At 34.5% G+C, this 19,042-nt stretch overlaps 1 protein-coding gene across 1 annotated transcript; it reads left to right on the forward strand.

Moving 5' to 3' along the window:
- Positions 1-7,887: 7,887 nt before the first annotated feature.
- Positions 7,888-13,610, forward strand: LOC120136289 (F-box/kelch-repeat protein At3g61590-like). The gene is made up of 3 exons (XM_039152364.1): positions 7,888-8,023; positions 8,109-9,387; positions 13,599-13,610. Exon 2 carries the CDS (start codon positions 8,134-8,136, stop codon positions 9,343-9,345), a length of 1,212 nt encoding a protein of 403 aa, XP_039008295.1. The 5' UTR covers positions 7,888-8,023; positions 8,109-8,133; the 3' UTR covers positions 9,346-9,387; positions 13,599-13,610.
- The last annotated feature ends 5,432 nt before the right edge of the window (positions 13,611-19,042 follow it).

Below are 19,042 nucleotides of genomic sequence, written 5' to 3' on the forward strand. Positions count from 1 at the left end.
CGTGCCTTAAACCTCTCCACTTCTCCATTCAAATTATATTTGATACGATACACCCACTTACTTCCAATAGGAGTCTTATTAGAAGGTAAGGGAACCAATGACCACGTATTATTAGATTCTAAGGCTAAAATTTCTTCATTCATAGCTTTAATCCACTCAGGATTTTGAATGGCTTCAGCATATGTCTTAGGCTCAACCAAATGAGAGATAGAAGAAAAAGTGAGTTTTAGCAGGAAGATGAGAATAAGAAAGAAAGTGAGAAATTGGATAAGTACCTGGAAGAGAGGAAGATTGGTAGGACTGCACAAAATCATGTAACCAAGCAGGCTGTTTTTTGACCCTAGTAGACTGCCTAGGAGGGATAGAAATGCTACTTGATGAAGAGTCATCATAAATAATGGGCTGAGGTGAAGGAGGAGGTAAAAAATAATTATATGTTGAATCTTGAGGTGATGCAGACACAGAAGGTACAGGAGCTTGGATGTGAGAGGGCATGACCAGAAAATCAGAGTCAGAAAGTTCTTGAATAGGAAAAAATAGGGAAGAAGAACAAATGGGAAACTTGAAGGGAAAAATGCCCTCATGGAACTTTACATCTCTATTAACAAAGAATGTTTGTTTTTTAAGATTAAACAAGAGGTAACCTTTTTGAGTGACAGAATAACCCATAAAGATATAAGGTATTGCTTTTGGAGAGAACTTATCCTTGTAGTTTGGTTGAGTGGCGTAACATAAACAACAAAAAATTCTCATATGACATAAATTGGGAAGTTTACCATGAAGAAGTTCAAAGGGACATTTTCCAGCTAAAGAAGAAGAAGACAGCCTGTTAATGATATAACAGGTTGTGTTGACACATTCCCCCCAAAACTTAACAGGAACTTGGGGATAAAATTTGAGGGCTCTAGCTACCTCTAACAAATGCTTGTGTTTTCTTTCAGCAATGCCATTTTGCTGAGGAGTATGAACACAGGAACTTCGATGAATAATACCCAATGAAGAAAAAAAAAGAACACTCACTAGCAAAAAACTCAGAACCATTGTCACTTCTAATGAATTTAATTGTGACTGAAAAATGATTTCTTACATAGGTAAAGAATTGTTTTAAAGAAAGGATTGCATCACTCTTAAGCCTCAACAAAAAAAATCCAAGACATCCTTGTGTGATCATCAACAATGGTGAGAAAAGACCTATGACCATTATGAGTGGAAATCCTATAGGGTCCCCATAAGTCAATATATATCAAATCAAAAGGTGGAGAAGCTCTAGATATATTGTGGGGAAAGGGTAACCTAGATTGTTTAGCAAGAGTAAAAATGGAGCATTTATGTACACTGTCAACATCAAACTTATAAGATTATAAATATGGGATTTTATGTAAACTAGAGAAAGAGGGGTGTCCTAAACGAGCATGCCAAATCTTTGTATTATTGATAGTTGAAAGATTCATACATTTTGAAGAACCCAAAGCAGGAGTACAAGAAAAGAAATGGCAGTGAGGAACAGAAAAAAATACCAGAATCAAAAGTTGAAGAATCAAAAAAATACAGCCTACGAGACTCTCTACCAATCCCCCTTCATCTTTCCATTGGAGAGATCCTGTAAAATGCAGAATTCAGGATAAAAGGAAACAGTACAATTAAGCTCTTTGGTCAGTTTGGAAACAAATAGAAGGTTATGTGCAAAATTTGGTATATACAGGACATTCTTAAGGGTATTATTCTGATCAAGGTAAACAGAACCTATATGTGTTATGGGAAATGTTTGGCCATTAGGTAAGTGTACAAGTCTAGAAGCTGATGTACATGGAACAGGAGATATTAGTCTATTAAAATCTGATAACATATGGTCAGTGGCCCCTGAGTCTAATATCCAATTGAAAGAAAAATTGGTAGTTGCAGCGTTAATACCTGCAGTATTTGCTGCAACATGTGCCACTGTATCCACAGAAGGCACCGTGTTCAAGATATGAAGTATCTGATCATACTGAGCCTTTGTAAACATAGGAACATTGGAGACTGCTTCAGGTTGGGACTCAGAACTTGACTGATTGTGATACCCGAGAGGAGACCTAGTAGAGGCCAAAGCAACCTGACCACCTTTCTTCTTAGAAAACTTAAAATCAGCCGGGAATCCTATTAACCGGTAGCAATTCTCACGCTTATGCCCTCGAATTTTACAGTAATCACACACACCAGAGAATTTTTTTTGATCAGTAGTCCTAGCATAGGTAGAGTATAAAGCCGAGACCTCAGAGATTGGAGAAAGGGCAGAAGAGTAAACCCTTTGCGATTCCTCCTGAACCAGCATCGAATATGCCATATTGACAGTCGGCAATGGCTGCATAAGCAGAATTTGACTCCGCACAACAGTAAACGTCTCATTGAGACCCATGAGAAATTGAAATAATTTCTGTTGTGTGTAGTGAGTTGTTGTGCGTTGTGAAAGAGCACAACCACAAGGGGAAATGGGAGCCAAGGCTTCATACTCGTCCCATAGCGATTTTAATCGAGTGAAATACGTTGAGATGGAAGAATCACCTTGATTCAGGAGCGCTATTTCTCGGTGAAGGAATAACGATCTGGAACCATCAACCTTGGCAAATCGCTCCCTCAAATCTTGCCAAATCGACGCAGCATTAGACACAAAAACGATCCCAGCGGAGAGCTCCTTGCTGACGGTATTAAGGATCCAAGATAGGACGAGAGCATTACACCTCTCCCACTGAGGATGTAATGATTTGTCGAAATCATCTCTTCGGCAATCATCGGTGACAAAGCCTAATTTGTTCTTCGCAAGCAGGGCAATCTTCATCGATCGACTCCACACACCATAGTTCTCGATGCCGAGAAGCTGATGCGAAACAAGGAGAAAACCCGGTGTATCGGAAGCATGCAGGAACAGCGGGTGATTGAAATCGAAGGTTGAATTCTCCATGGCTGCGAAGGAGAGGAAAAGAGAAGTAAAATCCCTAAATCAATTTTGACCGTGCAAAGCAAAGTCAAGGGAAATTATCTGACTCGTGATACCATGTTAAAAAGGCATATTTACAGAAAACGTGCTCCAACTATTTTATTCATCATAATAATCAGTTTACAAAACTAAAGCCTTTATATACAGCCACTAACAGTTACTAACCTCACTAACAAACTAACTAATTAACAACAGCAATCTAACTAATTATCAACAGCTTAACTAACTAAATATCTGACAACTAACATTTATAATCTTTTTAATCATTGACAATTCATACATACCCCCATAGATATAACTATTTGAACTCAATATCTTAAAGAAAAATAATACTTTCATAACTACTGAGACTATTTAATAAATTTTATTCGTCGTCCATTTTAAATTCAAATAATATAATAGTGAACATAGTGCATAAGAAACCATATTTGTCTCACCACACGTTCAGATCCAATTACGAACATGTATGCTTGGAAGTGAAGGAAAATCAATACTCATTTATTTAACATGGCATCTACCAATGTTTCTTGTTTCTTTCAAACGTCTGACCCCAACAATCACGTTACATGATTACAAACAAAACACAAACCCAACATAAAAGCCTTTAAAGCAAAAATACATAATAAAAGAAAAGACTTACTATATTTCATCACGTGGATATATATTGTTACATCTCTGTCATGGATGTGCATTTTTTGGGGGGGGGGGGCGGAAGACCCCGCAAATTGCACCAACCAATGGGCGGTGGGCTTCGGGGATGCTCGCACGCGGCACCCCCCCGGTAAAAGCCTGCTAAACACACGACACATTTCCCACATTTTAGACCTTTTTACCCGTATGATGTTGCCCCATCCCTCCCCAGTCGCCACTGGTTTGATCGAAACAAAGACTAACTATAGGCATTTAGAGAGGTACCCATTGCCCTAAATTCGCATCCCAATTAGTCTCTAATGATACATTTGTTGAGCTTTATTGCATAGTTGCGTTGTCCCTGTTTCTCATCTCTGCTCAGCACTGCCTCCATTAGGAATTGTCCGAGATGACGCGACCTAAATTTCAAATTGTCATATAATTTAAATTTTTTTATACATTTTTATAAAGATTGAATTTTGCATCATTTTGTAGTTTTAACCCTTTAAATTTTTAATATAAATTCTTAATTTCACATATCTAATGTAGAATTTAACGTCACTATCTTCATGTATTGCATTTAGTTTCTCTTGACATTAAAGATATAATTATATAAATATATTAAAATACGCAACACTCTGAAAATTTCTAATTTTACACTCTAATTTTTAATATAAGCTTTTAACTTCACACTCCTAATATAAAATTCTAGGTCAGTTCGTTGTCTCCACTATCATCGAGTATTGCATTTAGTTGGTCCTAACTTTAAAGATATAAATATTCAAATATATGCACGAACCAAACAATTTTAGTGGTTAAAGAAATTGTTATTTTCCTTAGGAATTTCGGGTTCGAGTATGATGTTTGTAGGGATATATAAACATTCATTATCAAATAGTCAATAGTCTTTTAAACATATATTACATTATAATCCCTCTAAATTAATAAAAAAGTTACACAAATATATATTTTAATACATTTGTAATCATATATTCATATATTATTATCATTTACATGGATACCAACTATATATCATTAAAAATTAGGCCGTCTGCGAGCGTGCACCTAACCCTACTGCTAAAAACATCGTTTTCAATGTTTGGTTAATACATCTTTCATGTATTGTTTTTGACTTTAATGTTCCAAATATACTAACAAGAAAGGCAAGATGTATGTTTGTTCTAAATTAATATGTTATTTTATATATGAATATAATTTTAAAATTCAAACCAATATTTATATTTAAAAAAACCAAGGACATATTTATTGTTTGACTTGAAATTTTATCATGTATTTTGGCATCAAATAATGGACATTCTATTATGTAATAAATATTGAAAATATAATTATTTTTAAAAAAAGGGAAGCCGTTCATTAAAATACTATTACTTCAGTATGGTAAGTGAGAAATGAGTTGATGTGCACAAAAATGTTTGGGTGGAAAGAGGTGGACTAGTGGTGATGCCACTATCAACACTCATTTTAGCTTATCATTGATACAAAACAAACGCAAAATTGAATATGCCACTAAAGCTATACGAATGAAGTGGATTCCATGATAAAAGAATTATTATTATTTTTTGAGAATTCGGGTTCGATCATCATAGATGCCCATGGTATGAACGTTTAATATTGAGAGGTTAAAAGTTATCTTTGATCAGATACTACCTTATATTTACCCTATATTAATAAAAAAATGTCATATCTTTAAAATTTTCATCCATCATATCTATTAAAGCCTTAATATGAGACCATAAATATCTCAAGTTATTTAAGTTTATTGCGGTTAAAGTTAGATCACCATTTAAATTAAATGAATTTGATTGAGTTTGAATTTAATTTGAATTCTTAATGAGTAGAAATGAACTACTTGAAACCTACTCGAAAAACTCATGAACGAATCAAAAATATATATTAAAATTTTAATTTTTAGAATTGATTATTCATAATATTAACCTTTTATATGAGGTTTGTTTTTATATATAAAAATATAATTATAAGAGTTTCATGTACTTAAGGTTCAGTTTTGAATTCAAGTTTGAGCTTGAACCGAGCTCAAGTTCGAGTTTCAATCAAGCTAAGTATGAAAATATGTTGAATTTAAGTTTTCTCGAGCTTGATTTGAACTTCAATTTTAGATTTAAAATTCGAACATGATAATTTTAAACTTGATAACTTTCTAATCAAGTTAAATTCAAATTTAAACTTTTTGAATGGAATTAAATTCAACAATATTCACAGTCTACTCAACTCATTTACCGCCTTACACCTCAGTCAGCCAAAAGGAGGTGCGGACTTTTTAATTCACTGTTTAAAGCAAGCACAATGGAAGTGGGGAAAGTTCATTTGTATATAATTGTGTTAGTATTTTTGGGTCAACTTTTTTTTTTTTTGGGGTTGGTCTATCATGCCTAAATAATTTGAGGAATGTCATATTGAAATAGAAAACTAAGAAGGTTAAGGAATAAGAATCTCCTTGGAACTATTTAAGATGAATTTACTAATAAAATAGGGGTTTGATGAACAATAAGGTAATATAATTTTTTTAGGGGATTGAGGACAAAATCCAAATTTATAACATGGATGTTCTTCATTTTGATGGACATGACAATGCAATTAATTAACTTTGATATTATAAATGGACCATACAAATTTGATATTATATTTCTTACCAAATGATAATTTAAATATTAAACAAATTATTTGTTTAACAATGGAATATCAAATGATAAAAATTCATTCCTTGTTAAATTGGTTTCACGATATCCAAATTGTCCATTTCCGCTATGCTATGATTTGCTTTTCGCCCGAGTTCCAAGCATAAATGAGACCTTTGTGGAGACCTCATAACTCTGCCTCAAGGATCGAGCATATCCCTATTGATCTTGAGTACCCAACCAGCCATGACCCATCATGAGATCGTACGACTCTTCCGCAAGATGCAAAAGCGTATATTGTATCTTGAGCTCCATCCGAGTTCAATTTACAATAACATTGTGGCGGGATAATCCAATTCGTATTTTCCTACCATATCCGAGTTCCTTTGATTGATTCAGTTAAGCCTGTTCGCAATGTTCAATCGTTTTCTTCCAACATTCTCTTACTCCTTTTCAGGATTCACAATTTAACATATTTAGGCGAAAATAATACTAAAAAAAATCTCTTGAGAAGTCACCGTGTTACAATTTTCCCTTTTTTTTTATTCTTTTCCGTCGTTAAAACCAACATCTTGCTTGAAAACACCTCAAGCTTCCATACCTTCTCATCCCACCCACACTTGTGTCGTTGTTGTCAATTTCTAAAACTAAAAAAAAAAAAAAAAATTCATAAAAAGAAGGAGCCCACGCGCCACACGCTCTTTTCCCCTAACTCTCCGTTTATTTGTTTACTTTCTGTCACTAGTCTGTATTCATGAACACACGCCCTTTACAAGAACCGTCTTCTATCCTCGTTCCTTGGCTATCGTTTTTTCTTTCTTTCTTTTGTTTATTTATTACAAACAGTTAAACGTCCATTTCTCTACAATGGGTTTTGCTTAGGAATTTGATTTATGGGACAAATCAAGAGTGACCCTTTCTTTGTTCTTTGCCAATAATCTGTTTTTGCTTTTAAATTTTAATCTTTATTTATTCACTGAGTTTTGATTTTTGTAAATATTGAAAATTTGTCCGAATCTACCGACGTCCATTTCGTCAGCTAACCCAAACTCAGGTTCGTGACTGTGTTTTTTTTTCCTTGGAGGAAATTTTAATTTCTTTCATTTGACCCGTTTACTTCTCTTTTAATCTAATGATGTTTTAGTTTAGTTGGTGATGCTTATTGATTTCTTTAATAATGTGGGGTTTTCACCTTTGATGTTTGATTGATTGGTAAGGATGGCCTAATCCTACTCCTTTTTCACCTAACAATATTTTACTTGTTTTTAAAACGTTTTTTTGTTCTTACACTTTTCTTCTGGGTATATGCTGAATCCATGAAAGGTTGTTTATTTAGCTGAAAAAACACTCTTACTCTGTCAAGAATTGAGAAATCTGGTTGGAAAAACTGTTTCCTTTTTACATATAATTTTGATGTTATCCTCTGTAAAGGCCTTTCTCCTTTTTAAGTAACGAATGATTTTGCTTCTGTGTAAATCCAATGATAAGATCTTCTCAAATTTAGAAATGGGGTTTGATTAATTTTCCAGTGTTTGATATTATCTCCCTCTTTCAGATAAGAATTTTGGCATTGTCCTCTATCTTTTTGCATCTCCTTCTGTGCAAGTGTTTTAGCATTCATACAGATGATTAGATTCCTTAATTTTTTTTATTTACCATGCCTTTTTTCTAGCAATCTGTAATGTTTGTTCAGGTTATTTGAATTGTATTTGGAGAAGGCTCAAGTGTTTTCATATTTCTTGATGATTGATTGTGTTATGAGGTGATTGATTCCCATTTAGTTTCCTCTTTCCCTGTTTGGTTTGATTTTGTGAAGAGATTCGTTCTTGTTTTCGTTGAATTCCCAGGAGTTTTCTCTAGCTGTTCTTCGTCATGAACGGGGAGACTTCATGGATCAGCCATTGCTTTGATGACAGGTTGAAAGAAATAGGTGATTGTGATTCGTTTTCGGAACTTACTGATGAAGGTAACAAAGAAACTACCGCGGTTTCTATGGACTTAATCTTGCCGGATGACTTGCTCGAACGGATTTTGGCTTATCTCCCCGTTGCTAGCATTTTCCGAGCTGGTTCTGTGTGCAGAAGATGGCATGAGATTGTCAGTTCCAGAAGGTTCCTATGGAATTTTTCGGATATCCTATCACAAAAGCCTTGGTATTTCATGTTTACAAGCTCTGATGAACCCGTTGGTTATGCCTATGACCCGATCCTTCGGAAGTGGCACAGCATTGAACTGCTTTGCATTCAGACTCCTAACTGGTTCATTGCTTCATCATGTGGCTTGGTTTGTTTCATGGACAATGACAGTAGAAGTGAACTGCATGTCTGCAATCCAATCACCAAAAATTGCAAGAAGCTCGAGCATCCTCCCGGTCTGAAATTCCCTGATTATTGTGCGCTGTCGATCTCGGTAAACAGGACATCACACGACTATACCGTATCCATTGTGAAGTCTAAACAAGTTCCTGGAAAATTTTTCCAATGGGATGTTTCAATTCATATTTATGATTCGGAAACAATGATGTGGACTACCTCCTTGACTGAGGTTTTGACAGGATGGAGAGGTGGAGATGAAAGTGTTATATGCGATGGGGTTTTATACTTTTTGATTTACTCAAGTGGCGGTGGTACACGGGAAATCCGGCATGGTCTAGTTACATATAGTCTATCTAATCGATCATCTCCATTGATAAGAAGTTTAATTCCGGTGTCCAGTCCTCTTACTTGCGGCCGTCTGATGAACCTAAACGAAAAGCTGGTGATGGTTGGAGGTATCGGGAAGCAAGATCGGGCTGATATAATCAAGGGGATTGGAATCTGGGTTCTTGAAGGGAGGAAATGGGTAGACGTTGCTCGCATGCCCCATAAGTTTTTTCAAGGATTCGGTGAGTTGGACGATGTTTTCGCTAGCAGTGGTACCGATAATCTCATATATATCCAGAGTTACGGTGCACCTGCTCTTCTCGTTTTTGACATGAACCTGAAGCTATGGAAATGGGCACAGAAGTGTCCGGTATCAAAGAAGTTCCCTCTTCAGCTTTTCACTGGTTTCTGCTTCGAACCAAGACTCGAATTTGCTCCTTAATTTATTTCCCACTTCTTCGTTTTCTTCTTCTTCTACGGTTTCGTTTTCAGTTATTATGATACCAGATATTGCAGCAGCAGATAAATCTGCTCGTTTATGAAAATGGAAGAGATACATTCTTTTGCATTGCCGTATACTGCATGCATAAATACAAGTTAACCTAATGGTATCTCTATTAGCCTGTCGTTTACTGCCAAGGCAGCAAGACTTAATTTCTACAATTTTTAGTGATTATAAGGTCGTGTTTATTTATAATATTTTTTTAGTCATCGATATTGACGTAGTTATTTGAATCCGAAATTTTAAAAGAAAAACAATTCTCTTTTACCACTATAATTACTTAATATTAGAGCTGTGGATTTGTGCATAAGCAAAGCTGGCTATGGCATTGGAAAGCGGATGTTTTTGTCCTCTCTCCTTATAACATACAAAAAGGAATTTCCTTCCAACTTTGTTGTGTAGCGCATTGAATAATTCCCACCGTTGGATGTTTGCCGATTAATAAAAATGGTCTTAGAAACCGAGAAATGTTAGAATTTGAACAATTAAATCTTTGTTGGACTGCAGATTATGACGATGACGATGGCATTGTTGTTGTTGTTCTGCAAATCTAATTTATTGAGAATTAACCGTTCGATTATTTTAAAGTAATCAAATAATAAAAACCATTAACGCGGTAATTTATATATTACATACTGGTAAAAGTCAGCAATTTAAATTTTCACATTTACTAATAATTGAATTATTTTTTTTAAACAATTTTTATCTAGAAAGAGGGGTAGAGAAATTTTTATTTTTAACGAATAATATACTCACAATTTAAAGAAAAAAATGTCAACCGAGAATTTTTAACTATTTATTTTAGAAAATTTTGATAATAATTAAATTGACCTTTTAATTTATATAAAAATATGAAGATCGAATAAAGTAACAGAGATTAACTTCTCAAAATTTAAATTAGACCTATGTTTATTTGACTGCTTTTCCTTTGACTGGAGCTGGGTTAGGTTGCACAATTTAAGGCCCAAAGGAAATGGAAATGTTGTCCAAATGAGAAAATTTGGATACACATTTTGAATAAAAACCCAAACCAACTTAATTGTAATTGCCTAGTCCAACTGAGATAACCGGACACGACCGAGTCCAATCCATGGTCCAGCCGAAAGCACATGCTTTTTATCTTAATGTTGCATCGGGTTCACTCCGACACAAAAGCAAGCTCGAGTCGAGTTCTCTTGGACCATAATCTCCTTCAACTACCAACAGGTTAATATAAAGTTTGAAAAATTTATAAGCATGTAACTTTTTAAAGTAAATTGGGTAACCTTTTAGATTAAAACTAAAAATATTATATTTTTCATAACAAATCATGTAAATTGCATAACTATGATATTTATGTAATATTCTCGGTTAAAACCTAAATTATTATTAATTATGTAATATTTTAGAGTAGATACAATAACATTTTAGGTTAAAACTATCGGAACCGTCTTTCGGTTGGGTCCCGAATTGGGCTTCAACTTGGATTAAATGAATTGGAGTCGTCATCGACCATTTAAAACGAATTTAGGTGGGTCAGACACCATCTTACCTGATCTGCGTTGTACCAGAAACGTGTCGGGTTCGGGAGTCGGTTACGATCAAGGAATGATTAGCACCCTTGAACCGCCCTTTCGGTACCAACTAATTTTTCGGTTGTCTTTATTTGCGAAAATTTAAATTGAAATTCAAAAATTCAATCCGAATTAATTACCTTTAATCGATTGAAAGTATCTCTAAAAAGTCAAAAGTGTTGGATTGTAAAAATGAAAATAAACAAAAGAAAATAATAATAAAAAATATTAATATAATAATATTAATAAAATATATATATATATATATATATATATATATAACAATGTAAAAAGAAATAAAATTATTAAAATTATGAGAAAATGAAAAATATATATAAAGTAAATAAATAAAAAAATGAAATAAAAATAATAAGACAAAAGTTGTTACATCTCCTATGTTTTGCATGTAGATAAACTGTATTTGCAATGCAAATGTTCTGTCACTCCTCGTGCTTTTAGATATTGGCTTTGGATCCTCCACGCTTATTTTGGTCCTTTTCTTCCCTCGGTTTTTTCAAATCATTGCCCATTCCTCTGATTTTGATTCCACGTTTTTCTCTGTGTCTTTTCCTCTTGATGCTTGAGTCTATTTATAGTCTAAAGAAACCTATTTTTAGCTCAGATTTAGAGTCATACTTGGACTCAAATGCTTCAGTTTTAGTGTTTCAATAGGACTCAAATACGTTGGTTTTAGTGTTTCAATATGACTCAAATGCGTTGATTTATTTTCTGAATCTTACTAAATCATGGTTGTTGAGTGTGTGGCCTACAAAAATAAAAAAAATATTATTAATAATAATAAATAAAATATAATATAATAAATTTTTTTTGTATACCCGGAAAAAACGGGTGTCTACAGCTGCCCCTCTTTACATATTTTTGTGTTAACAAGAATAGGGCAAAGATGAAAAAGACAACCAGTTTTTGTTAGGTTCTCTTTGATTTGAGACTTGATAGTGTTTGTTGTGACACTAAGTCGATCCATTGGGCACGATATCCTTCTTCTTGAAGTTGAAATCGTGGGTAAATCGAAAAGTGACTCTTTGTTGCCAATCTTGGTCGACCTTGGTCTTCTTCTCGATTTAAAGACCTAGGTGTAAAAATTGACCGGAAAGTAGTTCCTTGTTAATGCAACGCGGTTGATATGCCCTCGAGCTAAATGGAATCAAACTCGAAGGTCTTTGGCAGATATCCCTTCTTGCCTTGAGCTATGTTGCAAATGATGGTGCCTTTGAGCTGAGTGGAGTCGAACTCGGAGGTCATTGTTGACAGATAACCCTTCTAGCCTTGAGTTATGTTGTAAATGATGTGCCTTGGAGCTGAGCGTAGTCGAACTCCAAGGTCTTTGTTGGCAGATAACCCTTCTAGCCTTGAGTTATGCTGTAAATTATGTGCATTGAAGTTGAGCGTAGTCAAACTCGAAGGTTTGATGTTTCAAGAGAAACATTTTCAAAGGTTTTTGTTTCAAGGGAAACTGTCTCAAGAGAGACAAAATTTGTATCAAGGGAAACTGTCTCAAGAGAGACAAAATTTGTTTCAAGAGAAACTGTCTCAAAAGAGATAAAAACTTTGTTTTGAGTAAATTAGTCTCAAACGAGACAACCCCTTGTTTCGAGAGAAACAATCTCAAAGGCGATCAATAATTTGCTTGTTCCTGAAGATTAATGTTGCTGGTGGGTACGATTCTCTCCGTCGTGAAGTTGAAATCGTAGATGACCCCTTCGTTGTGAAGTTGAGCCTTGAATTGGATATCCTTCGTCATGAAGTTGAAATCCAATGTAAGTTGCGCTGTTCCTAGGCCAATATCCTTCGCTGTGAAGTTGAAATTGACTCTGAAACTGGAAATTTTGTTGACAGACACTCATTATTTGAGTTGGATACCCTTCGTCGTGAAGTTAAAATCCAATCTAGAGATGGATGCTGCTTGTGTGCACGATTACCTTCGTCGTGAAGTTGAAACCGCGGGTGGCCCCTTCGTCGTGAAGTTGAGCATGAAATTGGATGTCCTTTGTCGTGAAGTTGAAATCCAAGTAAGTTGTATTGTTTCGAGTCCAATATCCTCCGCCATGAAGTTGAAATTGGTTCTGAAACTGGGAAGCCCCTTCGTCGTGAAGTTGAGCCTCAAATAACATGATATCCTCCGTCATGGAGTTGAAATCGTAGCTGTGTGGATACGATATCTTCCGTCATGGAGTTGAAATCGTAGATGGCCCCTTCGTCGTGAAGTTGAGCCTTGACTTGAATATCCTTCGTCGTGAAGTTGAAATCCAAGTATGTATCGTTTCAAGTCCAATATCCTTCGCTGTGAAGTTGAAATTAGCTCTGAATGAAACTGTGAAGTTGTTTGTTGATAGTCAGTCGCCCCTTCGCTGTGAAGTTGAGCTTGTGTTGTCTCGTGTCTAATATCCTTCGTTGTGAAGTTGAAATTGACTCTGAATGAAACAAAAATGTTGTTTGTTGACAGTCAGTCGCCCCTTCGCTGTGAAGTTGAGCTTGTGTTGTCTCAAGTCCAATATCCTTCGATGTGAAGTTAAAATTGACTCTGAATGAAATTGAAAAGTTATTTGTTAACAGTCAGTCACCCCTTCGTTGTGAAGTTGAGCTTGTGTCATCAATTTCCGAATGCGCTTTTGAATCGAGTATCTTTCATCTTGAAGTTGAAATTTGACTCTAAAATCTGTAAAAAAAAATATATGTGCTAAAAATGATAAATGTTATGCTCTTAAGTATGTCTAATATGCATGCAACATGAATGAGTTATGTTTTAGCTCTTGGATTGGAGTCCAGTGTTTTGTCTGCCAATCTAGTCCTTGGAATTAATCGTGCCCCATTTGCTTCACGAGCTTTGGCTTTACAGACCTTTTCATGTCTGAAACTATTATGTTTGAAAATGTTTTTCTCTTTTTCTTGTTTTAGGAGGGAAAAAGATAAAAATGATGTACAATATTGTTCGCAATTGAATCAAATTATAAACATGAGTTCAAAGAATATCAAATGAATCAATAGCCCTTTTAATGCTTTCACAATTACATCTCTTTGACAAATGTTCAAATGGATAAGTTGGCCTCCTTTCTAAGGTTTTGATAACCCAAAATGTCATTTTTTTAAATATGAGCAACATGCTTTTTTGGTTTGGCATTTTAATTATGTGCGGACAAAATGACGCAACTAGCATAATCAATTACTAGACCTTTTATTTCGGTCCTCTGAAATCTTTCATTTGTTCAAGTTTTGTAAGCACCTTTAACAAAGGTAGTGCAGAAATATCGGTCTAAAAATGAAATTCTTGAGTGCTCGTGTGAATTTGACTATAACAAGTGTTCCTTAACTCCCTTAGTCCATCATTACCGAAAATTTTTTGCTTAGATAAAATTGATTTAACTTGCCGTTATCTGGCTAGCTGAATCCATAAAGCCGGGGTGTTTAACCAATTGATTTAGATGGACAACTTAATATTATAATAACTTTTATCAAGTTAACTGAAGGGTTCATCTCATCACAGAGTCTTCGGCCTGACAAAAGCAGTGGAGCAAACACCGAATTGCCAAGTGTCCGAGCAATGTTATGGTTTGAATGAAAACTATTCATAAAGCCATGGCTTTCGAGTTTCCTCTGTAACCAATTACCTTAGTGTAATATCTCACATTTACGGATTTAATTTATTAAGATTGTCAAGAAGAACCTGTTATAGTTTAGGTATTTTTGAAAGTCAAGGAATCTCATCTTTAGAGTTTAATTTCCAAACAACTGATCTAAACTAGATTTGCTTACTTGACTCTTCCATCTGTAAAGATCATTATCATCACTGAACGTCTTAAATAAAAAACATAGTAATGTTATATGCAAGCGGACGCCCCATGTTGTCCGCACCATATGAAAGGAAAATGTTATATTGGTTAATTGCAAGAGTAGGGTACGGTGTTTGAGGGTATACTCTGGGTAAGGTCAAAGTCCTTGGTTTTATTGGCTTTTAATCATGTTACTTCATCAAAAATATGTAACTCTGGATCATTTGCAGAGTTTTTTAACTCATTTGATATTCAAAGAGTTGCAAGTTTGCAAATGTGATTCATTGCTCGTCATCATTAAAGTAACATAAATTTATTCAAATATTCTTACAAAAAATTGAGAAAAAAATGAAAAAAACAAACTCAAACAGAATGCCTCAAATGATGAAGTGATCTTCCTCACTTGGATGCCCCCAAGTTGTTGAAGTCGATACAGTTCTGGTTACGCATATTCTGTACGACTTTCTTGAATGCGTAACAGTTCTCAATTGTGTGCCCTAGGACACCGCCGCGATATTCACAATGAGTATTCTCGTTATACCACTTGGGGTATGGGGGCTTCATGGGTTCTACCGGATATGGTGACACTACATGGGTGTCACAAGTTATTTGTAAAGTTCCTTGTAAATCCTGGGAATAGAATCGAAATGTTTCCATTTTTTATGAGACATGTGAATGTAATAAAAAAAGAGAAAAATAATGTGAAATATATAAAAATGCATGATGCATGCAATGTTTGAGGCATTGATCCAAAAATGTGTCTGTTATTATAAATAATCCTCATTGGGGACAAAAGTGTTTTATCTTTTAAGAGACAAAAATATCCTGACAGCTTCTGACATGTTGACTAGTCTTCTACCTTCGTCTGTCATCGGTTAAATAACCTTTCGAACCGCTCTGAACCGTGCAAATGTTGAGTTACTTTTTGTACTGGCCCAAGAAGTCTCGAATGACTGCATCTCTGGCATTTATCTTTTGTTGAACTTGTTCCAAACGAATACGTCATTGGAGCCCTTGATATGAATTATGTGAAGTTAGTTTGTCTGTTTTTTGAATTCGTCAGCAATGGTCTTCAATTTTAGCTATCGTTTTGCCATTTTTGTCTTTGAAGGGATTCCCAAGATCAATAACCTTCATCTTACTCTTGCAACCTCTGCTAGTCTATTCTTCAAATATAGACTTTCATTGTGCTTGGTGTAGACCCGGTTCATTCTGAGTCATTTATAATGCAGCAGAGTGATATACTCTTCAATTGTGGGCACCACGTCTTCTGGATTGAATGTGACACATAGTCGCATTGTAGACTGTCCTCTGCATTTTTATCTCTTGTATTACAACCTCTTTGTCCATTAATGTAGATTATACATGTGTAACAAACACGTTTTTGGTGGATCAACACCTCTTTTAAATGATGCAAGTGATGAAAATAAAATGAAAGAGAACAAAAAAGAGTTAGTGAGGTAAATCAAAACAATAAAAATGAAAAACAAATCCTCCCCACATGATATCTACCCTACATGCTTTAATTCTTACCCGAACATGATCTCTATCCCGCATGCTAATTTCAAACAAATTCTAACCGCATATTTGTCTAGTTCGCATGTTTTGAACAGAAAATAAAGCAAGAAATAAAATCAAAGCAGCCTAGGGTTTGAATGAGGTTTTGGGGTGGGCTCTAATTCCTTGTAGTCTCTCGGTTTAGGTTCTAAAGAAGGTACCCGAGTTCTCATCGTTGGTGCCCCCTTGGGCTTGTCAGACCCTTAGTCCTAAGCTCATTACAAGCTTGTATGGACTAAGTTAAACTCGAGAGGAAACATTCCCTTATGCCTATACGGAGAATAAATTCACACGAAGACATAAGGTATATGAATCTCGAAAGTTATTTGCTAGGCTCATACGGAGAATAAATTCTCACGAAGGCGTCGCTTTCACCCCCACTTAAAATGGTTCGGAGCTCGGGTATAGAGCTAGAGATGACAATTTTGAAAAATATCTGAAATCATTAAAAAAACGTTAGTACAATTATTTATTTGAAAAAATAATCAAAGTTAAATCATAAGAATCGAATAAATAAATTAAAATTTAAACTTGTAATTTTCGCTAAAAAGACAGCCAGAAATTAATTTCGGCCTGACTCACTTACCTGTCCCTAGCGGAGTCGCCAAGCTGTCAGAACCGTCTTTCAGATGGGCCCAGAATTGGGCTTCGACGTGAATGAATCGGGTTAGAGTCGCCAACAACCATTTAAAACTAATTTAAGTGGGTCAGACACCATCTTATCCGATATGCGTTGTACCAGAAACGTGTCGGATTCGAGAGTCGGTTACGGTCAAAGAATGATTAGCACCCTTGAACCGTCCTTTCGGTACCAATTAATTTTCCGGTTGTCTTTATTTGCGAAAATAAAAATTTAAATTTAAATTCAAAAATTCAATTCGAATTAATTGCCTTTAATCGATTGAAAGTATCCCTAAAAAATCAAAAGTTTTGGATTGTAAAAATAAAAATAAACATGAGAAAAGAATAATAAAATATATTAATATAATAATATTAATAAAAAATAAATATATATATATATATAACAATGTAAAAAGAAATAAAAATATTAAAATTAGGAGAAAATGAAATATATATATAAAGTAAATAAATAAAAAATGAAATAAAAAGAATAAGACGAAAGTTGTTACGTTTCTCATGTTTTGCGTGTAGATAAACTGGATTTGTAATGAAAATGTTCTGCCACTCCTCGTGTTTTTAGATACTGGCTTTGGATCCTCCACGCTTATTTTTGTCATTTTTTCCCTCGGTTTTTCCAAATCGTTGCCCCTTCCTCTGATTTTGATTCTACGTTTTTCTCTGTGTCTTTTTCTCTTGATGTTTGAGTCTATTTATAGTCTAAAGAAACTTATTTTTAGCTCAGATTTAGAGTCATACTTGGACTCAAATGCTTCAGTTTTAGTGTTTTAATAGGACTCAAATACGTTGGTTTTAGTGTTTCAATATGACTCAAATGCATTGATTTATTTTCTGAATCTTACTAAATCAGGATTGTTGAGTGTGGGGCCTGCAAAAAAAAATAATAAATAAATAAAATATTTTTGTATACCCGGATAAAAACGGGTGTCTATAAAATCCTACCACGATGTAACATTTTTTATTGTAATTAAAATTATTATTAATTGTGTAACTTTTAAAAATAGATAAAATAATATTTTAGGCTAAAACTTATCAAAGTTTAACTTTAAATTTTTCCTTTTGCGGGTAGCAGATTGACTTATTGAAGAAACCAACGACCAACCGTGTAGAGGGGGGGAAAACCTAACCAGCTATATTCATTGATTCATGTTATGTCATGGGGTGGGTATATAAGTGAGAATAATGATGGCATCAACATGGTTCGGCGAGGAAGGATGATTTTATCACATATGGTGGGGAACTAATTTTTTTTCGGAATGTGGTCGTGCATTTATGTTATAAAGTAAAACTGCGTGAGCTTTGGCTAGGACCACGTTCGACGGAACAACTTTTTGAAGTGGTCCATCGTTGGTTATCAATCCTTGTGCTTGTTTCCACAAGATTAAATTATGATATTGGATGCGTTAATTGACTGGTAAAACCGAATTTTGGCATGCAGATGTTGTAAATAATATGGACCAAAGCATACTTCAAACCGCTTTATAAAATAGATCTCGATACATTACAAATAACCACAAAAAAAATATAATCACTGAAAAACTATCAATAATTGTAAATCAGATACAAGCGTCGTGGGAATCTCTACACGATCGCAAATCTATCATAGAAGTAGACGAACAACGTGCCAACGTACTACGGGAACAAAGTTAAAACATGTCAAAAAAATTGTCGAACATACACAAAATGTACGAAAATTAAGAAATCAAACAAAAGAAAATTTTATTAAAAATTAAGAGTTAAAGATGAACATTAACTGTTGAAGATCATTATTAAGATTTGTGCCATGCAAACAAAATCAAAAGAAAGAAAAAGAAAGGCATACATCTGGTAGTGAAAAAGAGAAAAAATTAAGATATTTTTTAAAAAAAAACGAGCTTTCCCATTCTCCAATTGCATGTTATTTTTAATTAAGAATGTATTTAATTTATTTATCATTTTAAATATTTTTATTAATTTAAGCATAAAAATTATATACTAAACCTTCATATTTTGACTTTGAAAAAGGTAACTTGATTGTTTTGAATGAGATAGTAAAGCATAGAAAACAATTTATTCTGTAGAATGTGTCCTATCTGTATGGCATGTTGACAAAAAGAGCTC

The sequence above is a fragment of the Hibiscus syriacus genome, unplaced genomic scaffold (genome assembly GCF_006381635.1).
Source record: "Hibiscus syriacus cultivar Baekdansim isolate YM2019G1 unplaced genomic scaffold, ASM638163v2 tig00110622_pilon, whole genome shotgun sequence".
NCBI classification, from domain to species: domain Eukaryota; kingdom Viridiplantae; phylum Streptophyta; class Magnoliopsida; order Malvales; family Malvaceae; genus Hibiscus; species Hibiscus syriacus.

Coding starts and splice junctions, on each gene's coding strand:
- LOC120136289 (XM_039152364.1), top strand. CDS start 8,134: ATGAACGGGGAGACTTCATGGATCAGCCATTGCTTTGATGACAGGTTG.